This window comes from Bidens hawaiensis, unplaced genomic scaffold (genome assembly GCF_021521415.1).
Source record: "Bidens hawaiensis isolate Kalapana, Puna unplaced genomic scaffold, B.hawaiensis_p1.1 tig00019314_1, whole genome shotgun sequence".
Lineage (NCBI taxonomy): Eukaryota > Viridiplantae > Streptophyta > Magnoliopsida > Asterales > Asteraceae > Bidens > Bidens hawaiensis.
The window spans coordinates 1,294-28,429 of record NW_027492925.1 but is presented as its reverse complement, the minus strand read 5'-3'; the positions used below and the strand labels follow the sequence as shown (position 1 = coordinate 28,429).

Sequence of the window (27,136 nt, the reverse complement as noted above, 5' to 3'; positions counted from 1 at the left end):
AGTTGGGTTTTCTAATCTAAATTAGTATATATACCCGAGCTTGTGGGTTATATCATTATGAACAAGAGTTTATGTATTGTAATTTTCGAGCTAATGAAAATTACAAAGGTCGAGCTTATGATCTAAATTTTCGTTTTTGTGTTTATTGATCCTGGTCACCAAACGTCATGTATGCCTCGATTTTCGGGTTCATGTCAAGTTGGACCGATCAATCCACGAGCAAGACGCGTTTAACAACACTATTTTTAGTAACCTAGAGTCTTATGGTCGGTACGTCCTTTTGAATGTAACACACCATTAACAACCTGTATAAATATTTATAAATTACTTATTATAACCATCACTAGAAAGGTAATTAAAGAGTTGCATAAACACAAGGATGATATCAACTAAGAACCTCTTTTAAGTCTTTAACTGATTAGTTGATAGTTTAAGGATTTTTAAAGATAAGATATTTAAAGAAATAAAAACATGCATGTTAGAGGATTTTTTTTCATATAAAATTTTCTAATGCAAAACCTAGAAGATAACTAAAAATAAAAACAGAAATAATTAAACAAGACCTAGATTAAATAAAACAATCCTGCGACCCTAAACACACTTTGAATTGATCAGAAAGAACAATACCACTAATCAATGAAATTCACTACCCAAAAATTACAAAATTAAACGGTTAAAAACATTACCGGCAAGTCCCCCACTCTATCTCTATAATTACATTAAAATTCCTTACATTTCTATCTTGTGTTCAATTAAATAATATTTTTTATTACCGTTATTATTACAGTTTTCTCTGTCCCATATTCCCAACCAATTCAACAAATATTAAAAAATAAATCGTGCAAACAATGTTCCTCCAAATTTAAAAAAAATCACTAACTTTTCTCTCCATTCTACTCGCAACCACTCTTAACATTATCATATAATTTACAACACAAATTTAGGGGAGCACAAACATATATATCAAGCCTGCAACTCCATAAGATCTAAAAAATTAACGAAAGAAACATTCTTCCATCTTTCTAAAAAGTAATGCCCTTGCGGATCTAGAAGAAAGTTTAGGGGTAGGGCAGGCTAAACAATTTTTGTTCAGGGTAGAAAGAATTACACTAAAAGTGTACCGTGTCAAGAAGTTAACAGGGCTGGCTATCATTCAACCTATGCTAGATTCGATCCGCCGTTGAGTGTACTACACAGGATCGAAATCTTCAAAACTAAAAATATAAAAAAGAAAAAGAAAAAGAAAATCAAGACATCTAAAGAGCAAGTGGCGTAAACATAACCTAACTTAATTACTGAAGTTCTTTATTTCATCAATTCTTACAAGATCACACAAAATCAAATCCACTTGAAATCACAAAGTGTTAAACATTCACAAAAGGTAATTTTTAGCAAATAGCTTCATAAATATTTAGTTCTTATCTTGGATACATATTTTTCTTCATAATCATCTAGTCATGATCAACTGGCAACTCCTTAATCATGCTCCTCTGGTTAAGTGGATTATTAAACATTTGGAACTCACAGTACTTGCAACTTGAAGGCATGATAGATTCAACCTCCAATTGATGATGATGATGATGATGATGATGATGATGATCAATCGGATTCTTACGCGCGATCACAACCGAATTAATCACATCATCAACCGGATGAAAAACCGAAAGAACCTCAAACCCATGAAGATCTTGAGTGTCAACCACCGGGTAAAGAAAAGCTCGAGCACCATGAGCACTCCTTAACATCAAGATCGAACCCGGAGCCATGCACTTCTCCAAATGCTTCACAACTTTAACCTTCTCCTCAACATCCATCCCCACAAGTGCAGCCATAAAGATCACATCATACTCCTTCAATTCATCACTCACGTCCAAAATATCACTTGTGTGAAATATCATCCTTTGTGACAAGTCAGGATCGGTGGAAACGAGGCGGGATGCCATAGCATTCGCCGCTGGGTTAATATCATAATTATGGAAAGTTGTTTCCTTTAGATGATAAGAAGCTAGTACAATAGATGTAAGCGGCAAAGGACCAGACCCCACAAACGCAACACGCTTAGGGGGTCTGGTATGAGCCGAGCCGTGTCGAATAAGGATGTCATATTCGACACGGCTAAGTTTGAGGTAGTTTGAGTAATAAGGGAAGACATCAAGATGGTTAAGAGGGTTTGGGAAAGAGGCTAAAAGGGTTGAGAAGTGAGCCTCTAAATGGCCCTCAGCTTCACCACAAAGTCTAATGAGTTTTGCCCTGATTTCTTGAATATTATTTGGAAGGTCAGAGATTATGATGGAAGAGGGTGGGATGCATGTGAGGACTAACTCTGTGAAGAGAGTGTCGACATTTTTGGATGGTTTTAGGGTTTCAAGCTTTGAAATTTGGTCATAGATCCGGCACACTTTCTGAACCAACACAGTGTGTTCTTCCATGTCGACACTATGAGGAGATTAGGGCAAAAGATTCTGTTATTGGAAGACTCAAAAAGGGTGTGTGAGTCAGAAGACAGAACCAATGGTATTAATTTGTGTAGTATTGTTGTGGGGAAGTGTGCCCTATTTATCTGCAAACTCCACCATCTACTTCATCATAATTGATCAAGAGGGTTGTAATAAAATATTAAATTCATAGAATATATATAATATATTACCATTTAATCTTATTTATTATACATTAAATGATTAATGATTTGATTAAACTTACTTAGACATAATGATGCAGTTATATGTAATTTATAGATATGTTATTTGTCATAAATGGAACGAAACGCTAATGATATGATTAAATAAAACCATGTTTAAACAGCCTTTATAAAAACAGTGTTTTGAGTGAGTTCAATCTGCTTTACTCCTTTATATCATGATAATATATACTTGTACTAATCATGTTAAACAGATTAAATGTTAACACGACACACTTGTAGCATGTTTATCAAAACAACGAAGTTTTATAATTTTTTTAAGTAATTAAATATATGAATATATCATGTTAACCTAATTAAGGACTTTATAGACTCTAGTTATTGTTAACTTTTATTTTATCCTGTTATATGTTAACCGTGTTAAACATATCGTGTCGTGTCATCTCATTCGTATTACTGAACTAGTTATATTAATCGTATATAATAACTTGTTCATTAAACACATTCATGCTGGTTTTGATATGTTTAGTTTAACATGCCTTGCATGGATTTAATACATATGTTAATCATATTGTGTAGTGTCATGTCATATCAGCCCCATTTTACAACATTTTTCAGCCATTCTTAATTGGCAAATAGAAACATGGCATATAAGGTTGAATTTTTTTTATTATTTTTCAATTTGAGAGAATCGATAAGTTTGGACAGGTTTAACAAGACCACATAAATGATTGGATGAAATGATCGAAAGCAACAAAATGATTTGTTGCTTTTTTACTTGAAACTCAATAAAGCGTATCAAATGTATTATGCTTAATATTAGGTGTTACAAAGACATTTTTGTGTGTATATATGTGAAAGTTCAGATATATATATAAATTTTTGATATAGAAATTTTTGATTTACATATATAAATCCCAAGTTTACATATATGTAAAGTTTATGTAATAACAAACTTCCATACGTGTAAAAGAAAATTAGATATGTGTAAAACCTAATTTTTATAATTGTAATCATATATATAAATATAAAAAGTCATAAAACTACACTCAAATAATATCAACATACAAATTTTTTTATAAAAAACGTTAGTTATTATGAGTTCCTTAGAGTTTTTAAATAATTTAAGAGTTCTTTAATGATACTCATATGTATATATATATATATAATATTAAATAGCTAAAGTTGTCTCTTTGAGGACATCCGATAAATTGGAACGATACAAAGAAGATTAACATGGCATCTGCACGAGGATGACACGCACAAATTGAGAAAAATGCCAGAGCTATGAAATTTGAAGTATAATATCATTTTATATTATAGAAGTGCCGCCTTTTACTTTAGTTATTATATATACGATTGTATCATTTGTTTTTCACTATTAGAAGAATTGTAATGCACATTTTAGTTACAAAGATTGGAAACCTAATCTTTGCCACATCATTTAGAACAAGTTACACCTTTAGCATATTAACAAATTTCTTGTTTCGCCCTTAAACAAAAGGAATAACGGAGACTGTGTTCATATTCAATTTGCTAATTTATATATTTAGTATACATGCACTGCACATTAGGTTTATTCTTTTTACATTAGGAAAATTGGTTTTAAATAATCCCAACTATTACCTATTGGCAAATAACAGGCCAGACTTTGCACTTGGCTGGTGACGGTCATAACTAAAGGGGTATTTGTTTTTAACGGGCCGCGACTAACGGATGTTAACCCCGTTAGTGATTTGCTGATGTTGACCTTCTTCTCCGGCCAGAAACCTGCAACTCACCTCCATTCTCCCTAATATCGTTACACCGTCTCTCTCTCTCTCTATCTTTCCCCTCATATGAAACCTAACCGACGTGTCGCCGTTGTTGTCTCCGGCGAAGTCCACCCCCGTCAATCGTGCGTCATTCAAGGTAATTGACACTTCATTTGACTTGTTTTGACCCCCGTAACAAAAGCCCTATGCTTATTTTGTAGATCGTGTAACATTGATTTCGAATTTTTGAAAATAAGATCACATTTGGTATCTAGGGATTGGCCATGGAAGAAGATGTCATGTACATCATTTTCAAATTTCCGATGTGCTTTGAAGAGGGAGGGAGACGGTGTGATGATATTAGGGGGAATGGAGGTGAATTGCAGGTTTCCGGCCAGAGAAGAAGGTCAACGTCAGCAAATCATTAACAGGGTTAACATCCGTTAGTCGCGGCTCGTTAAAAACAAATACCCCTTTAGTTAGGACCACCACAGGCCAAGTGCAAAGTTGGGCCTGTTATTTGTCAATAGGTGATAGTTAGGATTATTTAAAACCAATTTTCATTTAATAAAAAAATAAAATAACTAAAAAATGTTAAATATTAAAAACCTATTCTTTTCTCTACTTTTACTATCTAGTTCCTCTCTTCCTTTTCTCTCTACTTCACCTGTTTGAAACGCATCACCACATAACCGCTGGTGGCACACGTGATTAAAGGTGGTGTAATTAGTTAGGTAGTAAACTTTTAATACCTAAATTCTATATTTGCCTTGCATTTGCAAGAATTACATGTCACCGGAACAATAGGTTATAGTTGTAAGGATTTCATGCCACTAGATGAAGTCTAGAACAATAGGTCATAGATAGTTATAGTTATAAACTAAAAGCCTATTATAGTTCAAAGTGTCAATAATTAAATTTACTTATTTCCCTTAAAAAAAATAATAACAGATCGAGCCATAAAATTAGTTAAGTTGATTAACAATTTTATTGACTCACAAAAGTGTAGTAGTTCTCTCTCTCATATATGTGTACTTATATATATAAATAACTAGTATTTTATATGACGCTTTACATTTAGGGTGTTCAAAGACGGATATCCGGACTTTTGGATAACCGAACTTCGTATATCTGAACCTTTCGGACAATAGATTTCACTATTTGAATCCGAAAATTTCGGATTTTCGATTGAATGGTGAACCGGATATCCGTAAATCTATAAAAATAGTAATACTAAAAAATTGAAAGGATTAGTTTTAAAAATATTTCGGATATTCGAAATATCCAACAAATTATCCGAAATATCCAAAACAATTATCCGAAGTATCCTAAAATTATTCGAATTATCCGAAAAATTGTCCGAAATATCCAAAAATTATCCAAAATATATGAAAATTTGTCCGAAATTATAATAATATTTATTTATATTAATAGTTAAAAAAAGCATTCCGTCCAAAAATTTCAAAATCAGTATCCGAATTCGAATCCGAAATTTCGGATATGGATAATTTGGATTCGGATTTTTTTGAATATCCCTAGTTACGTCGAGACAGGTCGGTAAAATTCAGGCGGTGAGAAACCCAAGCATTATCGGTCCCGAACGTTGAGGCGACAAGTCAACGCAAATTCTGCCGGTTTCGGTTATGTGCGTCATGAGTGTTCGTCGATCGATAATACTCTAGCGTTGGGAAGGCCTGAGCGTTGTCGATTTGAAGCGGTGAGTCTAAGCAAATCCGGTCGGGTTTTGAGTGTTCGTCAGCTTTCGATACCATACCAAAAGTATAACAAAACAAGATACCGTTAACCAATATGGTGCCACCCACTCACCAAGTGATCCAATGGGAGCTTAACGACACCAAAACTCTCAAATATTATATTTATATATAGTAATATGATAGTGAAATCATTGTTATGTTTATTTTATGAATTTAATATATGTGGAGATTGGTGGTGATTTAGCCGCGGAAGCTTCATCTTTCCTTGAAATTTTCACATGTATTTTTCGTATATGTTACACAACCTTTTAGAGGTTGTCACATATTTGGCTTTATGTTTAATTTAAATAATATCCACTCTAACATGTGACATCAAAATCTATTTCTTGTATAATATGTTATAGTTACTATACAAAAACATCGACACACCCTTTTTGTCATGTTTGATGAATCCCATATTCTGTGATAACTACTTAGATAACTAAAAACACAGGACCATTTGATTGAAACGTCCAACCATAGATTAAACATATCGAGCCATCAATAAAACTATTAATTAAGCGAATCGGACGCAAGTGTTTCTATTCTGGTTTTTTTTTTATGATATATCTATAAAATAAATTTGAAATTAAAAGGAATATATTGATGCTAGTTGTTAATTCACAACATTATCCTTTCTATTAAAATAATAAAAGAATGAAAAGTAAATTCTACAGACAAGGCATATTGACTTGGTATGGACGATGCATAATAAAAGTAGAAGCAAAGGATAGTTATAAAAGGTACTAATATGCTAATTAATTATACTGGGGAGCAATTAATCCTTTCAATGATACGAAGGGGTAGTTATAGAAACACAGTTGACACTTAGTTGTTTTCTTGTTTCATCTAAACAACACACGTATAATATATGTCATACTATGTATTCCCTTGTTATTCCTAGGAAGGAAAGGTATATGAAAGTAGAACCATATACTTACGCCTTTTTTTTTTAAATAGAAGTAACAACAAAAAAAAAATATTACAAAGAAGTGGATAAAGAAGATTTTAAGTCACAACTCCTTTTATCTAGTTTACAATTACATATGGGACACGTTGGATTCAAACACAGAGCAGTCTATTGGGCTATGAACTAAAGCAATGTCCATTATATATATATATATATTAAGTTGGATAATTTAATTTGGGTTGAATGAATTATACTATATATTATTACAGGAGAAGCACTGCTAAAGTACCCAGGGCATTCTGGTAATTTCGTTGCATTTTCTTTAAAATTAAAAACAATAACATGGCCGGTACCCATCCATTTACATGATTGAAAACATCCAGTTGAAGGAAGGGTTTTGCGGCGACGATGGATTCTTCCTCCGGCAAGCGAAAGCTCGTCCGTCAATTCGAACGCCGTTTAAAACACAACATCGCCGGCCGCCTCAAGCACCCAGACAACCCCGAAAAGTTCGCCGACTCTGAAATCGAACTCCACGAGGAAATCGAGAAGCTCAAAGCCCTCGCCGGAGCCCCCGAACTTTACCCGGATTTAGTTAGCCTCAACGTCATCCCCCCCCCCCCTCCGGTTCTCGACCTCCATGGTTTCTGTACGAGAATCTGAGCGGGCTGGTGATTGCTGACGCTTCGATTTGTGCCTCCATGGCTTCTTTGCGTGTTCCTTATGTCATCACCGACTCCACCTCCAGTTTGAACACCAGGTAACTTAATTAGTGAGGCCTGATATAAATACTCAACTATCTTTTACTTAATTAATTGTGTACATTCACTTGCAAGGATTTAGGACACAGATATGTTAATTGATTATAGGTTTCAGGCATGTTATCGAACCAAGAACCTAGAAAATATCATAGTATAGAAATTGGGCGTCTGTTTTTTGAAATTAGCTCTTTAGATAGTATTATTTTGGGTGCACGACAGTTGCTCGATGAAATGTCGGTTACTTTTTTTGTTGTTTTTAGTATGGTTTTTTTACGATGAGTATGTTTGTTTGTCCTTTTGCATTTGTGATTGGGTTTGTTAAATTACGTTTTAATATAGTATCGTTGTTTGTTATTTCTCTCTTTCAATCTTTAAGGTTTTATATTTTGGAGATTTTGCATTAGAAACAGATTTGTGTTTCTTTGTTAGCAATTTCAATTTGCAGTTACATACTGTATAGTATAATAATAGGAGGCTACGGTGACAAAAAATTGCAACTTTAGTTCGAACCGTGACGGCAAACATTTGTGTTTTCTCATTGCAACAAGTACCTTTTGTTTTGAAGCAACAAGTGAGCCAATGGATGACATTGACTACATTAGTACATATACTTTTATAGTTGGGTACGTTGGTAGATATTGAGTCGACCCCATGGTTGAATATATATGAGAATTCATGTTAAATAAGTCACTTAACCATGGTGTTTGAAGTTTTGTGCATGCAATGATTTCCAATACAGTTATGTCCTTCAAACATTAAAGACATTCTTTGAGATTGTTGGTCACATTTTTAAACGGGCCAAATTTGGACACTTTTTTATGACAAATGATTTTAAATGGGTCAAACTTATGTTTTTGGACCTAACATGTTTTTACCTTTTTTGCTTATGCAACATAGACTTATTGACATGCATTTTGATGCTTTCAGCAGCTTTAAGTAGGTTTAAACCAAGTTTGTTAAGTGGATTCTGTATATAGTTCTATTGTAAGTTTTCATGTAGCTTTCGAGTGGATTGTAATTTGTAAACTGTTTTGTGTGTATAGCACATTTGCAAGGTTGTATTCATGTGTGTTTAGGATTAACATGGGCATAGGATGTAAGCAGTGGCGGACCCAGGAATTTTATCCAACGGGGTCCCAAATTTGGGTGGTTTGGATTTTTCGGGTCGGGTCGAGACAAGGAATATAATTAAAAAAAAACAATATTGTAATAAACAAAAATTTGATCATTACCGTTACAAAATCAATCAATTAGCTCTAAAATTCAAGTTTTTAACAAAACTAAGTCATAGTTTGATAATACAACATAAATTACCATTACAAAATCAATCAATTACTCATAAAATTACCTTTTGTGGCTTGTATGAGACAAAGTCGGAGACTAGGATAAGAGGGGCGGAGGCTGGAGATGGCATAGTCCGGTGACGTAGAGGAGGAAGGTGAGCCGTAATTTTTTGTTGTTTCATTGCTGCAAGTTTAGCCCTAATAAACTTATATCTTGTAGGAATTTGTCAAATAATACACACACGGTTGTTCCCAGTGCTACTTCATATAAATATAGGAATTTAAAAAGAAAAAAAACAAGGTCTATAAGACTTAAACACATGACCTTTCAGTTAGAAAACAAGGAAGTTACCACTCCACCACATAGAAGTTTGTAGTATGGGGTCCAACTACTAATTTATATGGGGTCATTCACAAATTTAATATACCATCTCTAAAGAATTTTTAAAAAACATTGGTGTCCCGGGACCCCGATCTCATATATGCGGGTCCGCCCCTGGATGTAAGAAAGGCGGTTCTTATGTATGTTTGCATGTAGGGTGTATTTTTTTTAATTTTGTTTCTTTTTTTCTTTTTGTTTTTTATTAAGCATGCTTACTTTGTATTAATGTGTGCTGCTATCGTGTCTAATTATTAGTTTACGTTTTCTATAGATTTTATTTGTTTGTTTCCTTAGGTTAGTTGTGTGGTTATGGTTGTGTACTTGTGTTCTAAAAGCATGAATTATAAACAATCGCCAATGTTTTAGTTTGATATTGCTATTAGTGATTATGGATTTCGAACCGATTTTTATTCATCATCGTACTCTATGCTCAGTATGTATACATCATCTTATTAATCATTCGACTATTTTTGCTAACTGAAGGTTTTATTAGGTTTTGACATTAGCAATCACTTGGTGGCGCAACTATAGGTGTGGTTAGGCAGATTTACATGGCATACTCTTTAAGTCTTAAAAAGGTAATAGCATGAAATGTCAAACCCGCAAATATTATTGTAACAAATTATCTTTCATTTTTTTTATATAATTTTGATGCTAAATTATCTATGTTTTTAACTACTGCAGGATCGATTGGTAGTAAGTCATAATGTTTATTTGGATTTGGGGGTTGCAATTTTATTTGATGGATTTAAGTTAGAACGATTTGATTATTATGTGTTGAGTTTTATTCAATTGTATGTAGGAGTTTACAGAAACTATTAGTGCCTACAGATTGTATAGCTAGATTCGAGCAAATTTTAGATTTGTTTGCATACAGCTGTGAACTTGTAATTTATACATACATTTAGACTACCTCGCCGGGCACCCACTAGTTAAGTTTATAGGTTAGCATGGGTCAGCTACTATTGACGAAAGTGGGCAAACAGTCTGAGACACCCAGGATCAATTCTTGAGCAAAGTGAGGGTTTTACAGTTTTACTCAATATCTTTGATTAATTATCGTACATATGTAACATTTTTCATTATTGGTTTAAAATGATACTCGTTTGAATTTGAGTATATCATATGTTCGTTAATGGTTGATGACTTTTATCGGATCAGTTTCTATGATCTAGTTGCAGGCTTTGCTCCTTAGGTTTTTAACCCAGCGTAGATATCAACTTTAGGTTCACTTAATATCTTCACAAATGGTATCATCTTTAGGATTTTTAAAACTAAAAGTGACATACCCAAAAGGCGGCATGCACTATTATACGCAAAAGCATATATTGATCCTTTTTGAGAGTTATTGATTTTGGTAAGATGTAAATGGATGTAAAAGGGATTTGTTTTTTTTCTTGCTTAGGTGGAGACTTTCGAAGACGTATGATGTAGGTTATTCTTTTTCAGGAGCAAGAAAAAACTCAAGTACCATTAGGCATTAGCAATACTGCAACGCAACCCTACGCACAGGCTTCGTGATCCCGAGTGTGGACAGTGTCACAATGGACATGAACAGCGAACATAATGTGTCGTTTTATGTACCTTACAATAGTGTGCTTGCATAGATTTACCTTTCGTTCTCATATACATGAGTCACAATATACAACATCACCTTACGCCCATATTTTGTATTAGTTAAGGTTAGTTGTATGGCTCAAACCGTGATGAATGTTGGGACTTTAGCCATGTTGGTTCACAGATTGCATCCGTTCCTTTTGAGCGAACCAGTGTGACTACACAGTTTTGACAACATCGCAAGTGTTTGAAGGGTCGGACTTTTTTCTTAGCCTTTGTGATAGGTCCAAAGTGTGCCACTAATGACTACCTTGGGGGATGATGTGAAAAGTGGTTCCAACAAGCAATAGTGACTTTAGAGGAGTGTCATGATTGTTTATACATCCTCCTAATCACTTGCCTACAGAACTGCAAAACTGCTATTTTTAGCCACTAACCATTTCATACTTACACTCAAACCTCTATGTTTTAATACTAGATTGATGACTTTTGTTGCTATAAACAAAACTATATAGCATCCGGAAACCCTTGATAACACGATAGTCCACCTTGTTTATCACCACCCATTCAGCGTTAATAAAGTTCTACATTCAGCTTTATATCATACGAGTTTAATGAATCATTCTACACTTACTACACAAATTATCAAGTACTTCAAATAATAAAACAAGTATGTAAACTGCAAACCACATTTACCTCATCAAAGTTCTTCATTAGACTCATAGCTTTCATAGACCGGCGACTCATACGTTTCACCCTCCTCAACGGTCTCAGAGACAGCCTCTTTAGAAGCTTCCGACACATACGAACCCACATAACCCATAACAGTTTCAAGAACCGCAGCCCCGATATCATTTTGTTCCCCTGAATTCTCCTCTGTTTGACCACCCTGTAAAAAGTCAACCTTTTCTCCTACATTCTCCACAGGTTGACCAAAGTGAAGCAAGAAATGAACACCATTAACAATATCATACACCATTAGCCCCATTCTACCACCAATCCAACTCCCAAATTGACTTCCAATCAAATACCCGAATCTACCAAATCTTTCTTCCCCTAAATACCCGATAAAATATGTTCCAAATAATGTCCCGGTACCTCTTAAGGCCCCTTCAGTAACTGTTCCACCATAATAAATGGCTTCAAAGAAATCCCACCCGGAAGAGATAATTGGGCCTATGATCCGTTTGGCCTTTCGGGTCGCTTGTTTAGCAGCTTTTGCTCCATCTTGTTGGGCTTTTTTAGCAGCAGCTTTGGGCTCCATGCCTTGTGAAATTGCATCTGCTATTGATGCTTCAATTGCTTTGTTTCTTTCTACCTCGACATGGAGTGTTCTTATATTGTATGTGTATAATTTCACGCCTTCTTTTACTAGGCATGCTGCTGTTCCTGATCCCCCGTCGAAACAGTTGAAAATGGTGAATTTACCACTCTGCGATGAACCGGTTTCTCCCACTAATTGTCTACATTTTTCAGCTAAAGAAAAAAATATATACGATATTGTCAGGAATGATTTCATACATAATGAAATTTTGGCTCATTTATCTCAAAAGGGTTAACCCAAGATATTTAGCCAAAAGGGTAAACGGGGTGAAAGCCAAACTATTTTTAATGCATAAAACCTCCTAAATGGTTTTTATGCAAAGCCCATATTATACTTGTAATAGTATACCTTTCTGCAATTATAATTAATGTATTGAATTATTGATTATTTATATAAAACGTTAAACAGGAAGTATAGTATCAAAATATCCATTGCATCATAGTAAACAAAGAAGAAAAACTAAAAAGAAGGCATCTAGACTATTTTAAACGAGAAAATCTGTCAAAGTACCAAATTAATACCTAAAAGCATGTTTAATGGTTTATTGGGTAAAAAAAATGTTTAAATTTCTATCATTAATGTAGCAACATAGGTCTTTCACATAAAGTTGCAACATAATGTTTTTTTGACACTTTAGCTGTTAAAGGTCAAAGCAAGCACCTGATATATATATGACATACGGAGTAATAAAACTACCAAAACAAAGATGCTTGATCAACTACAGAAAAGACTAGATAGTACAAAAACTGCTAGGCAATCAAACATCAAATTAAATCCACACATAATATTAACGATACCACCTTCATCCAAATAACCATGCCAATGCCACACTTCAGTGTCTCAATTAAAGTGGTTACAGAAATTATCTGCGGTAGACCTTTGTCCAAGTATTTAGCTTTATAATGTTTCAATTATGTGGCATCACCGAATTTAAGTGATGACAACTACATACTGTATGCTAATAAGTTTTAAATAACAAGTCCACATAAGTTTTAAACCATCATTTCATAGTAAGAAAATGATCAAGTCATCAAACTAGCAACTCAATAGACAAAGATGATCAAAGTAGTTGAAAAACAGACCCTCATTTCATAGCATCTGATTTCAAAAGCACAGGATTACACATTTGCTTACACTTTTTATACAATAATAATAATAATAATAATAATAATAATAATAATAATAATAATAATAATAATAATAATAATAATAATACGAGTTTAGAAGTTGACATCAGTAACAACTAACAGCAAAATCAATATCAATTGCATATACAAGGTTCAGTGAAGAGTGGATTGAGTATACAAGTTTAATCAGTACAGTACGTATGACTTCAAAGGTGAAATGATGAGTCGTTTTTCAGATCTTGCATAAAAAAATATATATATATATATATATGAATCCTAGACTACTTTGATTGATTGATAATTCGGTGCTTCAGCAGTTGATACTAATTTTCTTCAGACTAACAACAAAGTGCATACAAATTGAAGTGAATAATGTAGAGAGATTGAAAGAAATGGTACCAGTAAAACTGAGGACAATAACGCCGATGATAAAACCAAGCAACTGAAACCTCTTCTTCTGGAAATCCATCATCTTTAAATAATAATAACCCTAAAATCGCTACTGATTTATTTAACCGATTGGATTGGTAGTGTATAATAATAATATAATATTAACGAATGAATATGAGGCAAGGTATCGATTCGTCTTCTCTGCTCTTCACGCCACGCCACAAAGAAAGAAACAAAGAAAATAACCAACTGCTGCTTACTATTTTCAGATTTATGTTTTATCAGTGACAAATTTCCAAATCACGTTTGTCCAGCCAAGACCCGGGTTATTATCACTATCACCATCCGGTCCCGATTTTTGACTACCAATTTTTTATACGGGTCGGTTTTGGAGAAAAATTAAACCGGGTTATAACGTTTTGGTTTTAACGACTTACTTTAGCACCAAATAATACTATTATTAGTTTTTTAAACGTTATGGGAAACTTATGTGTAAAAAATGATCTCCTTGCTATTTTTTTTGGGAAAGCTAAGAATGATCTAGTATAGTATTCTAAAGAGTGAAGAAAACCACAACAAAGGTTTTAAGACATATATTGGAAATATGGTGTAACTCATTGCTAGAGTGACTTAGATTTTGGTTTTTCTATGGCAACCAAAATGTGGGGGACTATCAGGGGTGGATTTTGGAATTTTAATTGTGCTTGATTCATTTGTGGTTGGTGTGTAAGTTTCTTGTTTGTATTACATATATACTCTTTTTTAACTCTGCGTTGATTTTATTTCTTTTGGTCTTTCGATTAAAAAAGTATTTCAAATTTCATAATCCATATTATGTTGTTTTCAAGAAAAATAAGTTTTTTTTGTCATTAGAGCCATCGTTAGCCATTAGTTTTTAAGGTTTATTCTCAAATTACCAATATCTACTGTTATGGCAATAGGAGCGTGATTTGGTAATATGCCAATTTGTCCACTATTAGTAGATAAAATATTTTCTTTCACTTCTGAATCCCAAACAATTCGATAAGGGGTAGGACGAGTTTTAGTAATACCAGTCTCATATCTTATTGTAAATCCATGTCTATATTATCAGATATATCCGTTAGTTTGTTAAAACTTATCTATTGGCATTTTTAAATGTTTCCTCCTATTCAACCACACACCTCAAAGATGTTTATATGAGATGCCTCAAAGAGATGTTGCCACAAAATACATTGCAAAATCCAAAATCCTTTGTGCGTTCATAACAAACCATCCATTAAACTTGCTATAGTTTTTATATTTAATTCAGAGAAAGTTAATATGTTACGTAATTACTAGTTTCTGCGTTCCACTTTGCATCGTGTGGGCACCTTTCTAGTTATTACAAATGAAACATAACGAGAAATGTGGGAAGTCTTAGGAGAGTTTACACAACTATTTTTTCAAACATAAACTTTTTTTGTATCGCAAACTAAGCAATAATATTTTACCAGGTCTGTATGGTAACGAGCATGGATACTGACTGAAAAATATTACAAAGATATTTCTGCTGTATACACGCAACATTGAAACTTCGACCAATATATACACACATATATAAAAACATAATATATTTATTTTGCAGAATGTGCCATCATCCACACAGACAATCCTTGTTAAACATATACTATATTCAATTGATGCACAACAATCCTAGTTAATGATGGTTTAAAGAACCCAACATAATATAACCATGGTAGTCCCTATAATTGCTTGGCTGTTTATTCATATCACTCTGTTTTGACTCAAACCAAAGCATAACTACTTTTAAACCGACTCGTTTTGACCAAACTCATTTTTCTTAGAACCTATTTTGACCCAAGCCCGCTCACCTCGCGCAGTTTGCCAGGCTTATCTACAACCTGTTTACAACTCATTAATAATCTATCAACTAGCTTTTGACTTGTTTGTTCGAACCGTCAAGTGCAAGTCATGTCAGGATTATCTTGGTTTGGTTTTATTATAAACATTCAAACTGTATCTAAAAGGAAAATCTGAAAAAACTTACAAAGATGTAAAACTCAGCAGTGTTGTCATAAATCAGTACATTATAAATTTATAATCATAATAACCATGTAGTCAACTAACAAATTATAATCAAACAAACAAATCATATCACAAAAAAAGTAAATACACCTTATCAGTTAACAACCGCTTGATCCTCCCTACATCGTTCAGGACTCCACCGCGTAATCGTATGCTCATCAACACTCAACCCATCTAAACAAGAAACCGAAGAACCCGTCACACTCTCACCATTCCTACCTACATAAAGAACCAACAACGTCTTCGCAACACTACCACAAAGTCTAAGCGTGCACTGAAAATCCGACCAAACCCTCAATCGATCATTCATCCCGTTCCCTTCATAAAACACCAACACCCCATACTCAGAATGAACAAGTGACGGATGATGCCGATACGCCACAAAGTCAACACCATACTGACACCCGGACCTCACAACCCAATTCTTGACCCGGAGATGAGCATAAGCCTTGAAAGAATGACAAAACGACGCCCGTTTCGAAACCATGTACTCCCATAACTCGTTAGTCGTTTTAACATTGTCATTACTGTCTACTATCTTTATGCAATTTAGAGAATAACATAGATAAAAGGCTTCTTCAAATGTAAACTGAAACCATTGTTTATCTTTATCGACTGTGATAACGGGCCGGCCGAAACAGGTTTGATTCAGAAGCTCGGTTTGTTCCGGGTTAGCCGCAAGCAGAACACTGCAGCCCGAGAGTATAGCTTGAGAATTGGATTTGATTAATGAAGATTGAAGATTTGAAATTGAGTTAGAAATGGGAATTGCAAGTGCTTTTGCTTCTGAACCTTTTCCTTTCCATCTTGGTCCCATTAAATTATAATAATACAACCTTAAGACAATATATAATACAACCAGATATTTATAATTATATTCAAATTACAATCATCAGAAGTAAGAAAAGATACAATGGGATTACTCATAAACAGAAGGTCAGAATGAAGGAACGACGGCGGTGATAGGCGGTTGACTTGTGGTGTATTAGGGTTTTATGAAAGTAATAAGTGAGATGTGAAGGTGAAGAGCAGGAGTATAAGCGGGTGTTTATTTAACAAAAGAATTATAGCTTTTTTAGTTTTTCTTTTTTACAAAATAAGTTTAATTTGGTGTTTGGTTTAGCTTTTTAAGCTTATTCTTATAAGCTTATATAAGCTAATTTTAAAAAGCTTATTTAAAGATGGTTGTTTAGCTTATTTGATGGATCTTATTTATGTAAGGGTGTAAGTTACTCATTTGCCACAAATGACGATAGATTAATACTTATTGAAGCAACTTATTACTCTAACAAATTAAAAAAGGATGGATTTAACAGCTTGTTATCAACTTGTAAAATATAAGCTAATCCAAACACTTAAAAAGAGCTTATCAAATAATATAAAATAAACTATAAGTTATTTTAAAATATAAGCATAAGCCAAAATTTAAAAGCCAGGCCAAACACCCCCTAAGTAATATTGTTTCTGTTTCACACTAAGTAGATTGTTTTTACTAGAGTAAACGAATTGAATATTACTGGGCCAATTGTTTGACTGGAAGTTTGTTATGTTTGTTTGTTTAATAAATGAGCATGGATATGAAGAAGAAATCTTGTTCGATTAACTAAATGAATGAACACAAATAGAGGTCATGCTTGTTTTATTGTGTTCGTGAAGATTTGATAAGGTGTCCGGAACATTCGTTTACGTCCGTTTATGTTTGCTAATTTTTATTTGTTTATATTTGTCCATTAAAGTTTTTTTTTAATATTTTTAATAACTTTTATAATCGTATCATATAGATAAGGTATTATTTGTACTACTGTCACCAAGCCGGTACAATATCGGTTATGGGATTTTGTAATGGTACTGAGCCGTTTGAATGTGCTTATCTGTAACTAAGGGTGTGCATGGGTCGGTTTGGGGCGGTTTTTGGTCAAACCCGTAACCATAACCGATATAGCGGTTAATAGATAACAATAACCGATCCGTCATGGCGGTTTCGGTTAATCGGTTTTACGATTATAGCGAGTCGGTTATGGGTCGGTTAACCGTGACCAAAATAAACAATCATTTCGTATGCTTGTGAACACTGAATAGTCGCTAACTGTATTGTGGAATTCAAATATATTTTCCTTTTTTATTGCCATTTATGGAATATGCATATCTAACTGACATATTAAATAACTGAAATGACAATTTGGATGGAATTTCAGAACGATAATTATGGAACATTGGAATGATATGGTAACCAATATCACTAATATTATTGGCCTAAATCCTAGTAGGCGTGTAGAATTTTTTTCTGTAATGGCAATAGGTAGGGATGAGCTCGGTACTGTACCGGTACCGAAAATCCCGATCCCAAAAATCGCAAAATTTTGCTACCGGTACCGGTACCGAAATGTTCGGTTCGGTACCGGTATTTAAGGTGAAATTCGGGAAATACCGGTACCGTACCGTAGCGGTCCCGAAAACTCAAAACCTTGGTACCGATTCGGTACCGACGGTACCGGTACCAATCGGTACCATACCGATTTTTGCTCATCCCTACCAATAAGTGTAAAAATATCATTCTCATGCACTAATTCTAATTTCCAAATCCTTGTTTTTTTTCGATTAATAGTTAAATAAATAGGGCGGTTCGGTTATGACGGGTTTGGAATTAGCATTAACCAAAACCGACCCACATTTGGCGGTTTTCAAAATTTCATTAAACTGACCCCCGGTTATATCGGTTATCGGTTAAAATTGGTTCGGTTATGTTAGTTATGGTTCGGTTTGCGGCTATGACGGTTAATTTGCTCACCCTATCTGTAGCTCAACAAAATATAATTATGCATTTTGACTACCCAACGGCAATGAAGACTAGGTATATATTTTTGTATTTTATTTTTATGTTACTAAATAATTTTTTCAATCGACGTAATACAATTTTCGCATTTCGACTATCTCACGACGTTGAAAACTGGATGTTTAGATTTTATTTTGTATATTATGTTTGTGTTTATTAAATAACTTTTTTGCGAGATGAGTACCCCTCGTAAGTCGTAACATATCACTTATAAGACTACTCACTATTACAATCCAATCTTTTAATTAAAAATTAATTTCTCTCTCTTTCACCTACACAACCCAACTCAATCCAATATTTCACTCACACTCAAAATTCAACCTAAACCAATATTTTATTAACTAAATAAGATTTATAATTATTATTTATCATATAAAAAAATATCAGAGGTATAAAAATAATATTTTTAGAAACTAAGTAATTACTTATATTTAATATAAAAATAAATAAATATTTTATAAATAAAAATTTTCAGTAAAATTAAAAACATAAAAAAGCACTTAACATTAAGATTAAAAAAAATATTAAAGTAATAAGAAAATATTATAGATAATGAAATGTAAATAATTAAAAGAAAAAGAAAAATATAAAATAAAAGAATATATTAAAATAATATAATGGTTGGGTTGCAACCAAGAGTTGTGTCCACAACCTAATTGTTCTCATTTTTTTGTTTTTAAATTAAACATTTTCATTTTTGTCATATTTGCCACATTGCAACCAATTGAGGGAAAAATCATAATAGTGGGTAGTCTAACATGACGTGTTTATTAAACGAGTCAGACATGACAACCTAAAACCTTATTATATTTATATATGCTATGCTTTAAGAATTGGAAACACTTATGTTAACCGTTATGAAATATATTGAAACTTATATGGTTTTTAAAGTTGGAAAAAAGGTTTGTGACTTCCATTATTTTTTTTATGGTTTTCAACCTTAACTTTTAACACAATTTATTTTAACCTAATGACAAGGAAAAAGATAACCGGCAATTCATTTTCCGATGATTTTTTTTGCTAAGTTGTCATAAAATCCTATCATATTTTAACCAAGACACATTTATATTGGAAAGTCACCAAAACCAATACATGTGTTGACTATCATTAACTTGGGCTCGAGCTCAAAACTATGAGTCAAATCAGCTTGGCTCAAACCTACCTGGCCAAGCTAAAAAAAAAACTCGAACTTGGCTCAATTACAACTCCAGCTAGTTTGTTGCAAGACAAGCTGACTAGTTTAAAAATTAAAAATCAATAAAGAAGAAACCTAAGGGAGGTCCGAGGTTGGTAAGCCTTTTGTGATCTGGGTTTGATAGAGGACACTTGGCATTGTAAAAACATTGGTATGGTTGAGAGAATTCGATTCACATAAAACATTATGATTTGATTTGAGCATTACTGGCGCCACATCATCGTCCCAACATGTAGATTCATAAAATGGTTTAAAGATAATTTTTGATTCGCTAATACAGTACAAAACATGTTAAAAGTAAAATACATTTTGATAAAGTTAACTCACTATGTTAGGGCAAATCATCATAAATAAGATGAAAACCGCAAACTGAAACATGCATAACCAAAATAAGCCAGGATAATCGTTACACTAAGCCAGTTAACATTCATTAACTTCTATTTGTTTAAATATTCTTGATAGGAATTACATTACCTCAGTTTAACTTTATTTGGTCAAAACCACTAAGCCAAAGAAAATTTTACTACACCTAAAATAAACTCAACATCACAAACCGAAATGCATCGAGTAGCCACTGAAGCGTCTCAAGAGGTCACCACCAGTTTTGTCTGTAGCCACTGTAAGACCATGCAGATTTGTTCCCTGCTTTTAATCAATCATCACATTTTAGTAACATTGAAAAAAAACCTGAGTATTGAATTTCCAACTGTAGAAACACAAAAACTATGAAAAAGTTACTGCAATGTCAAGTTAAGTTTTCTGCCTTTTTTTACTACATCATTCAATTTCACTGTTTGGTCACTTCAATGTGTATTAATATTCAAGAAATTTATTGAAAATGCTTAATAACTATTAAAGCTTAAAGATATGTTAGTGATAAACATAATCTTTTTCTGATTATCTGCATGCTAAATTGCCAAATTTGAACAATCAGTCATGAATCAGTTTTAAGAATAAATTGACCTATTTACCCTTCTTTGATCCTAAGTCCTAACTTGAGACACTTTTACTAAAATGTTTCTTCTTTTTCCACCAAAATGCCTTGTTTGGTCATTTTACGGATTCATTTCTTAAGAATCTAGAATTTACAAACCAACCATTCATATTATCATCTAACTGTTGTCTTTTACAAGTTACAACTTCAAAGAGCCTGACATCCAAACACTAACCACTTTATAAAGATACCAAACATCCCTAACTACCATGGGAAACAAATAAAGCAAGTGAATAAAGATTATTAGTTAGTGACACGTGCCTTAAGGTTCTTAGATTTGATAACTGAAAAAGCATGCGTAAATCAGCTTGCAACTTCTTCTGCAGAGTCTTTCACATTCGTCGCCTCAACCAACTTTCGTTTCTTTGGTGTAGGGTCCGCATTATCCTTCTCGTTTTGAATTTCCTTTTCCTTTTCTTTTCCTTTGCCCTTTTCAGCCCTCTTCTCTTTTCCTTTTTCAGATTGAAATTCACCATTGGGAGCAAACAATGGCGGTTCTCTACCGCTTAGCCTACAAAACACTTTTTCAACCGTTTCGTTTATTTCTCTCCCTAATCCATTACCGTCCAAGATCAACTCCCAAACAGATTTAGAAGCCTTTTCAAGCACAGGGGTCCTGCATTACATCAAAACCAATATATATTATAATCTCAAACAGTAAAAGTTTTCAAGTGAATTATAATTATATAAAAAAGCTTACTCGAGTTCTTGGCGAAGAGCATCAAAGAGTTCTCTTTTAGTTTGTTTCTCAGCTCCCGGTGTGTTGAGAACCTTGCTCTGTTCTACCATTTTTATAGTGGTACTCTTTAAATCTTCCTGTGAAAAAAAAATACCAATTTTATTTCATATAACTTCACCAGAAAACGATAACCATGTTTGAATGTTGTTCCAATAAAGACACACATACTTGAAAGTAATCACTAGTAAGTAACCAAGTTTCATATTTGTTCTCACCACTTAATTTTAAAAATTAAACATTTATAAAAAACTTCACAACAATATAACAATACCGAAACCTTAGTAGTTTTTATAATAAGAAACTTGGTTACTATTAAGTAATGAACAATTCTATCTGGATATCCAAAACCCCAAATCAAAAGATCGAGAACACGGGTGAAAGCCACTCTTCACCAACAAAACAGCAGATTCTTTATGCATGTTGCAGCTCATTTAACAAATAGAATCTTTATTTCAAATACCATTCTCTCAGTTTTTTAAAGTTTTAATTTGTTAAGGTGTTGTAACAGATACACTAGCAAGACTGAATATTATTAGCATAAAACACAAACCCTAATATAATAATAATAATAATATAAAAAGGAAAGTAATATGAAAACCCACGTTAGCTTTGAGCTGATTAATGATCTTCAATCTCAAGGTGTCAATTATGCCGTCGTTCATCAACGACTCCAACACATCTTCCAGAGTTATCACTGAAGATGACGATGATTCCATCTAAACCCCTAAAAAAATTCAAGTATGTAATTGATTAAATTTACTGAAATCGAAAACTAGGGTTTTGGAATTGAAATTGAAATTGAAAATGAAGAAAGTGAGATACGTACAGATTTGGAAGAGTGACGATGGAATTGTACGAGGTTTGAATTTTGGTACGAGGATCCGACGAATGAATGAAATGAAGCAGTTGTTCCTTGCGTCTCTCCCTCTTGGGCTTTTTTTGATTGAGTTTGAAACTTTTGGTAGGATGTTGAAACTTTTAAAAACCATCTTTGAGTTTTTTTAATTGAGTTTGAAAAATGTTTATTAACTTATTGGTGTTTTTAAAAAGTCAATAAGTTGAAATATGTTTTGTAATTATAATTTTTTTTTATTTTAGCTTTTTAAATGGTTAAAAAATAGTTTTTCAAAAGTCTTAAATTCTGACTTTTCAAAATGGCAATTTAAAAAACCAATAAGTCAATAAGCATTTTTCAAACTCAATGTCAAAGATGCTCTAATTTTATGTTGATTTATTGAAATTTAATTGTTTGGGTAGCGGGGCGTTCCTCGGGTTTGCGACCATCACCTCGTGTTCGGGGTTTGTGTTGGGGACTCGGGCAAGGAAGGGCGAAAGAGAGAAAGACATGTGAGGGTGCTAGGAGTGAGTGAGCGAGCTTGACCAATCAAATGATATTTTAAATCATTAGATTATTTAAAACACAAAAAACCATTGGATCTTTAAAAAATAGTTCGACTTTTTTTTGAATAGTGAATATTTTGGAAAGAAGGTGGAATAAATGATCGTTACCACTGGAGCATTTGGTAGGTGGTTTGATTTCATTGGCTAATAGCTCAAGCGGCTAGGATTCGTAAACAAAAGAAACAGTTTAATAGTGGATATTTTGGGGATTTTTGAATTCTTTCGCCAAGGGGGTGGGTCAAATGGCCATTTTGAAAATTTTCTCTACATTTTTTATAAAAATAAAATTATTATTTAATTCTTAGTGAAAACATTTAGATGAAATAAATTTTGTACCTTTGCTTCTAATTTAAGTGTATTCATCATTCTATTTCAAATCAAATATTAAATAATGGTTATTTAAATTCAATCATTTTGCTAAATCTAATTACGACTATTGTCAATTTTATTTAACCCAAACCAATCAAATAACTTAAAATTTTACAAATTAAGGAAGAACAACTGTTCGGTTGAGAACAAAAAAAACTAAACTAAATTCAAATATGAATTCGATTTCAAGCAATAATAATAATAATGATAATAATAATAATAATTTCAAACTGAATAACCCAAACCAAAATTATAACCCCACCAATGGCGGAGCTACCTTTACGGGGCCGGGTTCACCCGAACCCGGTCTATTTCGGTTTTATATATAACGTATAGTATCGTGTTAACGACCGAAACCCATTCTTTTTCGACGATCGAGCCGTTATCAGTTTGAAATGAAAGGACGAGAACACTTAAGATAGATAGTCAGAGTCGTGTTTTCAATTTTCACGCCGTTGAACTAATTCTAGTTCTAGATAAAGAAAGACAAAGGAAAGTTTAGAAGAAGATCATGGTCTCCTGGAGAACATTGACAGTACACTTAATTAAATTCAATAGTTTATAGCAATTCTATAGTATTTCTTTTTTTTTCCTATAAATTGTTTCTTGGCATATTTATTTTAGAATTTTTACGATGAAGCTATATCTTTTATTCTCGTTAACAATAACCGTGATAAGTTCCATACGATGATATTTTTATTATTGTTAGAGTAATCGATTCGGTTAATATTCGATTATAGGACGTCATTAACTATTCGTTAACTTTGTTTTCTTTATTGTTTAACTTTATATGTTTGCTGCTAAACTAACTTTGTGTTTATGTATTGTTATCATAACTTTTTATTGATCTATGAGAGAAAAAATTATATAAAGGTTTATAATTTTAATACACTGAAGTATCAAAGACAATCCTAAATAAATCAAGGACTAAAAAACACCGAATTCATAACGTTTTTATATTAAAAGAAAAGAAGAAGACAAAAGGCAAAACAAAGACCGAAAACCGGTGTCAAAAAAACAAAACCATCAAAGCAAATCAGTTAAAGAGCATGAATACCAGAAACCGCCGCCACACAGTTTACTTAGTTGACGACACTTGTAAATACTCTATGGGACCAACTACCTTATTTATTATAATAAACATCAAACACCCACTTTTATCCATACAATCAATTAATCGAACACCTACACACTCTAGATCTTGCAGTTGACAAAAATCAATGGCAACGAATGAACGGAAGATACTTGTAGCAGTCGACGAAGGAGAAGAGAGTGCTTACGCACTCTCGTGGTGCCTCAAAAACGTCGTCACCGAGAATTCTAAAGACACCCTCGTACTTCTCTATGTCAAACCACCGCATGTTGTCTACACAGGTCTCGATGGAACAGGTATATATGAGATTTATTGATTAGTAATTGATTCAGTGATCAAAGAGTAGTTAAAGTTACATGATGATGTTGTTTTGGTCAGGATACTTGTTTTCTCAAGAGATAATTGCGACGATGGATAAGTACAAGAACGAGGTAGCTGAGACTGTGATCGACCAAGCCAAGAAGCTTTGCCTAGACCTTCAAGATGTGAGTTTTTTATTTGTTTCAGCTTAATGCTAGAAAAATACGTTTACCATTTTTTTAAATGGAAGATTGGAGTTAAATAATTAAAATAATCCCCCCCCCCCCCCCAAAGTCCCTAACGAGTTTGCTGCTGAAGGTCATATTTTAATATATTTGTTGCCAACGAGCCGCGACTAAGAGAAGCTTAATTGTGTTAGTCTTTGGTCACCGGAAAACTAAACATTTTCGTCTGAAACCTATGTGTAACATTAGACCAGACATTTAGAAACCTTTTTCTAGTAAAACCCCTGATTATTGAGGTTTTCAGAACCCTTGAACCACCGTTGGAGTTAGCGGCAGTAGAAAAAGAGGGTCACACCAGCTACGCGATGGTTATTGACGGCGGTTTGAGGCAAATCCGGCGAGCATCCAACCACTTAATACGGCAAACTAAGGCTCCGACGTCAAGGACGAACAACTGTTCATTGGTCTAATCGGTTGAGGATTAGACAAATCCCTAACACGCAAAAGGTTTCTAGCAATGGTGGTGGTGGTGCTCAACGGTGGTTTTCAGGTGGTGGTGTTCAGGTTTAGTTTTCTGGTGAAAAAGGTTGAGTTTTCTGGCAAAAACGTTTTTCAGCAACTTGAGACTAACGGAGTTAAGCTTCCGTTAGTCATGACTCGTTGAGAATAAATATGTAGAAAGATGGAGCCAACCCGTTAGATGAGACTATTATTTGTCAACAATCCATAATTGGAATTATTCAAATCTAATTTTCCTTTTAATATTATTAATTTTTTAACCGTGAGATATTATAAGAAACGAATTTTGGCAACAAGCTAAAAATCAAAACAAACCATTTACACCAAGAGGGTTTTTTTTTAATACTTTTTTAGGCCCCGTCCCAACTTCAAAGAAAAACTTATTTTACGGTTTCTATGAACATACCAAACTACCAAAGAGATACGAATATTACAAACTGGAATAGAAAATACTCTTCGTTCGTTAGATTGTTTTGCTGAAATATAGACATGAAAAATACTAAAAGAATATTTAACAAACTTTTGAACACTAAAATGAGATATTTCTCGTAATATCAAGTCATTCGGATAATAAATAGATGATCTAATTTGTTTATATACTCAAAAGTCAATACTCGTTGACCAATTGATCGCCAAATTTCTTCAATCAGAACTGAAAATTTGTGACTCATCACAATACACAATCAAATTTCTAATTTGCTTAAAACTCATTATGCACCCTGATGCATGCATTTCAAAACAAAATTTTTTCTCTCTTTTGCTTTTGATCAAGATGCTTTGGTGAATCTGATTCAACATATTGGGTTGGTGTGTTCAGGTGAAGGTGGAGACGAGAGTGGAGATCGGTGATCCAAGAGATGTGATCTGCAATGTGGCAGAGAAGATGAGTGTTGACATGGTGGTGTTGGGCAGCCATGGGTATGGTTTGATCAAGAGGGCGTTGCTTGGGAGTGTCAGCAATCATTGTGCGCAGAACTGCAAGTGCCCAGTCTTGATCGTCAAGAGGCCCAAGAACGTTGCTGAAACTTCCACCAGCACTTGAGGTGGAAAATGGTGTTATAGGTAATGAATTGAATCTGACAGTTGTTTCTTGTCTAGTTAATGGTTGATATTACTGAACTGTTTGTTTTTATGGGCTTTATAGTTATGAGCCTTATGGCAGCAGCTGCAAATCGCAATGTATATTCGTAATGAAAAGGTATGAATGCTGGTGAAAACATACAAAAATGACTTTAGTTATTGAAACATATAACTTAAAAAAAAAACAAAAACAAAAACACAAAAATAATAATAATAGAAATATACTTTTACGCAATTCTTTGAGCGGTCGACACAATATACATACGTGGCAGGTTTTAGTTTCGAGTCTACCTAATTTAACATAACCCGACTTGCATTGGAATATATATGGCTGACCACCATTTCCAACATAAACGGCTCATTCATGTTGGTGATTCCCAGTTAAACCGGACAGTCCGATTTGGTCCTAGTTCAACAACAATGTTCGTTGAGTTCTAAATACCTGCTTGCTTTTCCAAGTCCTCGATAACTTGTAACTTGT

The 27,136-nt window shown here is 33.5% G+C and overlaps 5 protein-coding genes and 1 non-coding gene across 7 annotated transcripts; 2 read left to right on the top strand and 4 right to left on the bottom strand.

Annotated features, from left to right (window-relative positions):
• Positions 1-1,329: 1,329 nt before the first annotated feature.
• Positions 1,330-2,438, bottom strand: LOC143558011 (nicotianamine synthase-like). The gene has a single exon (XM_077046942.1). The coding sequence runs from the start codon at positions 2,427-2,429 to the stop codon at positions 1,452-1,454; it is 978 nt and encodes a 325-aa protein (XP_076903057.1). The 5' UTR covers positions 2,430-2,438; the 3' UTR covers positions 1,330-1,451.
• A 1,387-nt stretch (positions 2,439-3,825) lies between these two features.
• Positions 3,826-3,927, top strand: LOC143558041 (U6 spliceosomal RNA). Its single transcript, XR_013139662.1, has one exon. It is a non-coding gene; the product is annotated as a U6 spliceosomal RNA (small nuclear RNA).
• Positions 3,928-11,611: 7,684 nt separating this feature from the next.
• On the bottom strand, positions 11,612-13,992 carry LOC143558010 (uncharacterized). The gene is made up of 2 exons (XM_077046941.1): positions 13,890-13,992; positions 11,612-12,515 (listed from the first exon to the last, which is right to left on the bottom strand). Exons 1-2 carry the CDS (start codon positions 13,960-13,962, stop codon positions 11,740-11,742), a joined length of 849 nt encoding a protein of 282 aa, XP_076903056.1. The 5' UTR covers positions 13,963-13,992; the 3' UTR covers positions 11,612-11,739.
• A 2,015-nt stretch (positions 13,993-16,007) lies between these two features.
• Positions 16,008-16,787, bottom strand: LOC143558008 (tRNA-splicing endonuclease subunit Sen2-2-like). Its single transcript, XM_077046940.1, has one exon. The coding sequence runs from the start codon at positions 16,762-16,764 to the stop codon at positions 16,042-16,044; it is 723 nt and encodes a 240-aa protein (XP_076903055.1). The 5' UTR covers positions 16,765-16,787; the 3' UTR covers positions 16,008-16,041.
• A 4,305-nt stretch (positions 16,788-21,092) lies between these two features.
• On the bottom strand, positions 21,093-22,624 carry LOC143558007 (uncharacterized). 2 transcript variants are annotated; one of them, XM_077046938.1, is made up of 4 exons: positions 22,531-22,624; positions 22,311-22,432; positions 21,670-21,785; positions 21,093-21,585 (listed from the first exon to the last, which is right to left on the bottom strand). In XM_077046938.1, the coding sequence occupies exons 2-4, from the start codon at positions 22,422-22,424 to the stop codon at positions 21,273-21,275; spliced, it is 543 nt and encodes a 180-aa protein (XP_076903053.1). In that variant the 5' UTR covers positions 22,425-22,432; positions 22,531-22,624; the 3' UTR covers positions 21,093-21,272. The 2 variants fall into 2 exon arrangements, with proteins under 2 accessions (XP_076903053.1, XP_076903054.1); XM_077046939.1 differs by having other exon boundaries at positions 22,535-22,603.
• A 2,070-nt stretch (positions 22,625-24,694) lies between these two features.
• Positions 24,695-26,632, top strand: LOC143558006 (uncharacterized). Its single transcript, XM_077046937.1, has 3 exons — positions 24,695-24,867; positions 24,950-25,056; positions 26,393-26,632. The coding sequence occupies exons 1-3, from the start codon at positions 24,699-24,701 to the stop codon at positions 26,615-26,617; spliced, it is 501 nt and encodes a 166-aa protein (XP_076903052.1). The 5' UTR covers positions 24,695-24,698; the 3' UTR covers positions 26,618-26,632.
• The last annotated feature ends 504 nt before the right edge of the window (positions 26,633-27,136 follow it).

What these genes read in the sequence shown, in the direction of transcription:
- LOC143558006 (XM_077046937.1), top strand. Translation starts at nt 24,699, where the DNA reads ATGGCAACGAATGAACGGAAGATACTTGTAGCAGTCGACGAAGGAGAA. An exon ending in CACAGGTCTCGATGGAACAG is followed by an intron (nt 24,868 to 24,949) that starts GTATATATGAGA and finishes TGTTTTGGTCAG; the next exon opens with GATACTTGTTTTCTCAAGAG. An exon ending in TTTGCCTAGACCTTCAAGAT is followed by an intron (nt 25,057 to 26,392) that starts GTGAGTTTTTTA and finishes TGGTGTGTTCAG; the next exon opens with GTGAAGGTGGAGACGAGAGT.
- LOC143558007 (XM_077046938.1), bottom strand. Translation starts at nt 22,424, where the DNA reads ATGGAATCATCGTCATCTTCAGTGATAACTCTGGAAGATGTGTTGGAG. An exon ending in TTAATCAGCTCAAAGCTAAC is followed by an intron (nt 21,786 to 22,310) that starts GTGGGTTTTCAT and finishes TTTTTTTCACAG; the next exon opens with GAAGATTTAAAGAGTACCAC. An exon ending in GCTCTTCGCCAAGAACTCGA is followed by an intron (nt 21,586 to 21,669) that starts GTAAGCTTTTTT and finishes GATGTAATGCAG; the next exon opens with GACCCCTGTGCTTGAAAAGG.
- LOC143558008 (XM_077046940.1), bottom strand. Translation starts at nt 16,764, where the DNA reads ATGGGACCAAGATGGAAAGGAAAAGGTTCAGAAGCAAAAGCACTTGCA.
- LOC143558010 (XM_077046941.1), bottom strand. Translation starts at nt 13,962, where the DNA reads ATGATGGATTTCCAGAAGAAGAGGTTTCAGTTGCTTGGTTTTATCATC. An exon ending in TATTGTCCTCAGTTTTACTG is followed by an intron (nt 12,516 to 13,889) that starts GTACCATTTCTT and finishes TTTTTTCTTTAG; the next exon opens with CTGAAAAATGTAGACAATTA.
- LOC143558011 (XM_077046942.1), bottom strand. Translation starts at nt 2,429, where the DNA reads ATGGAAGAACACACTGTGTTGGTTCAGAAAGTGTGCCGGATCTATGAC.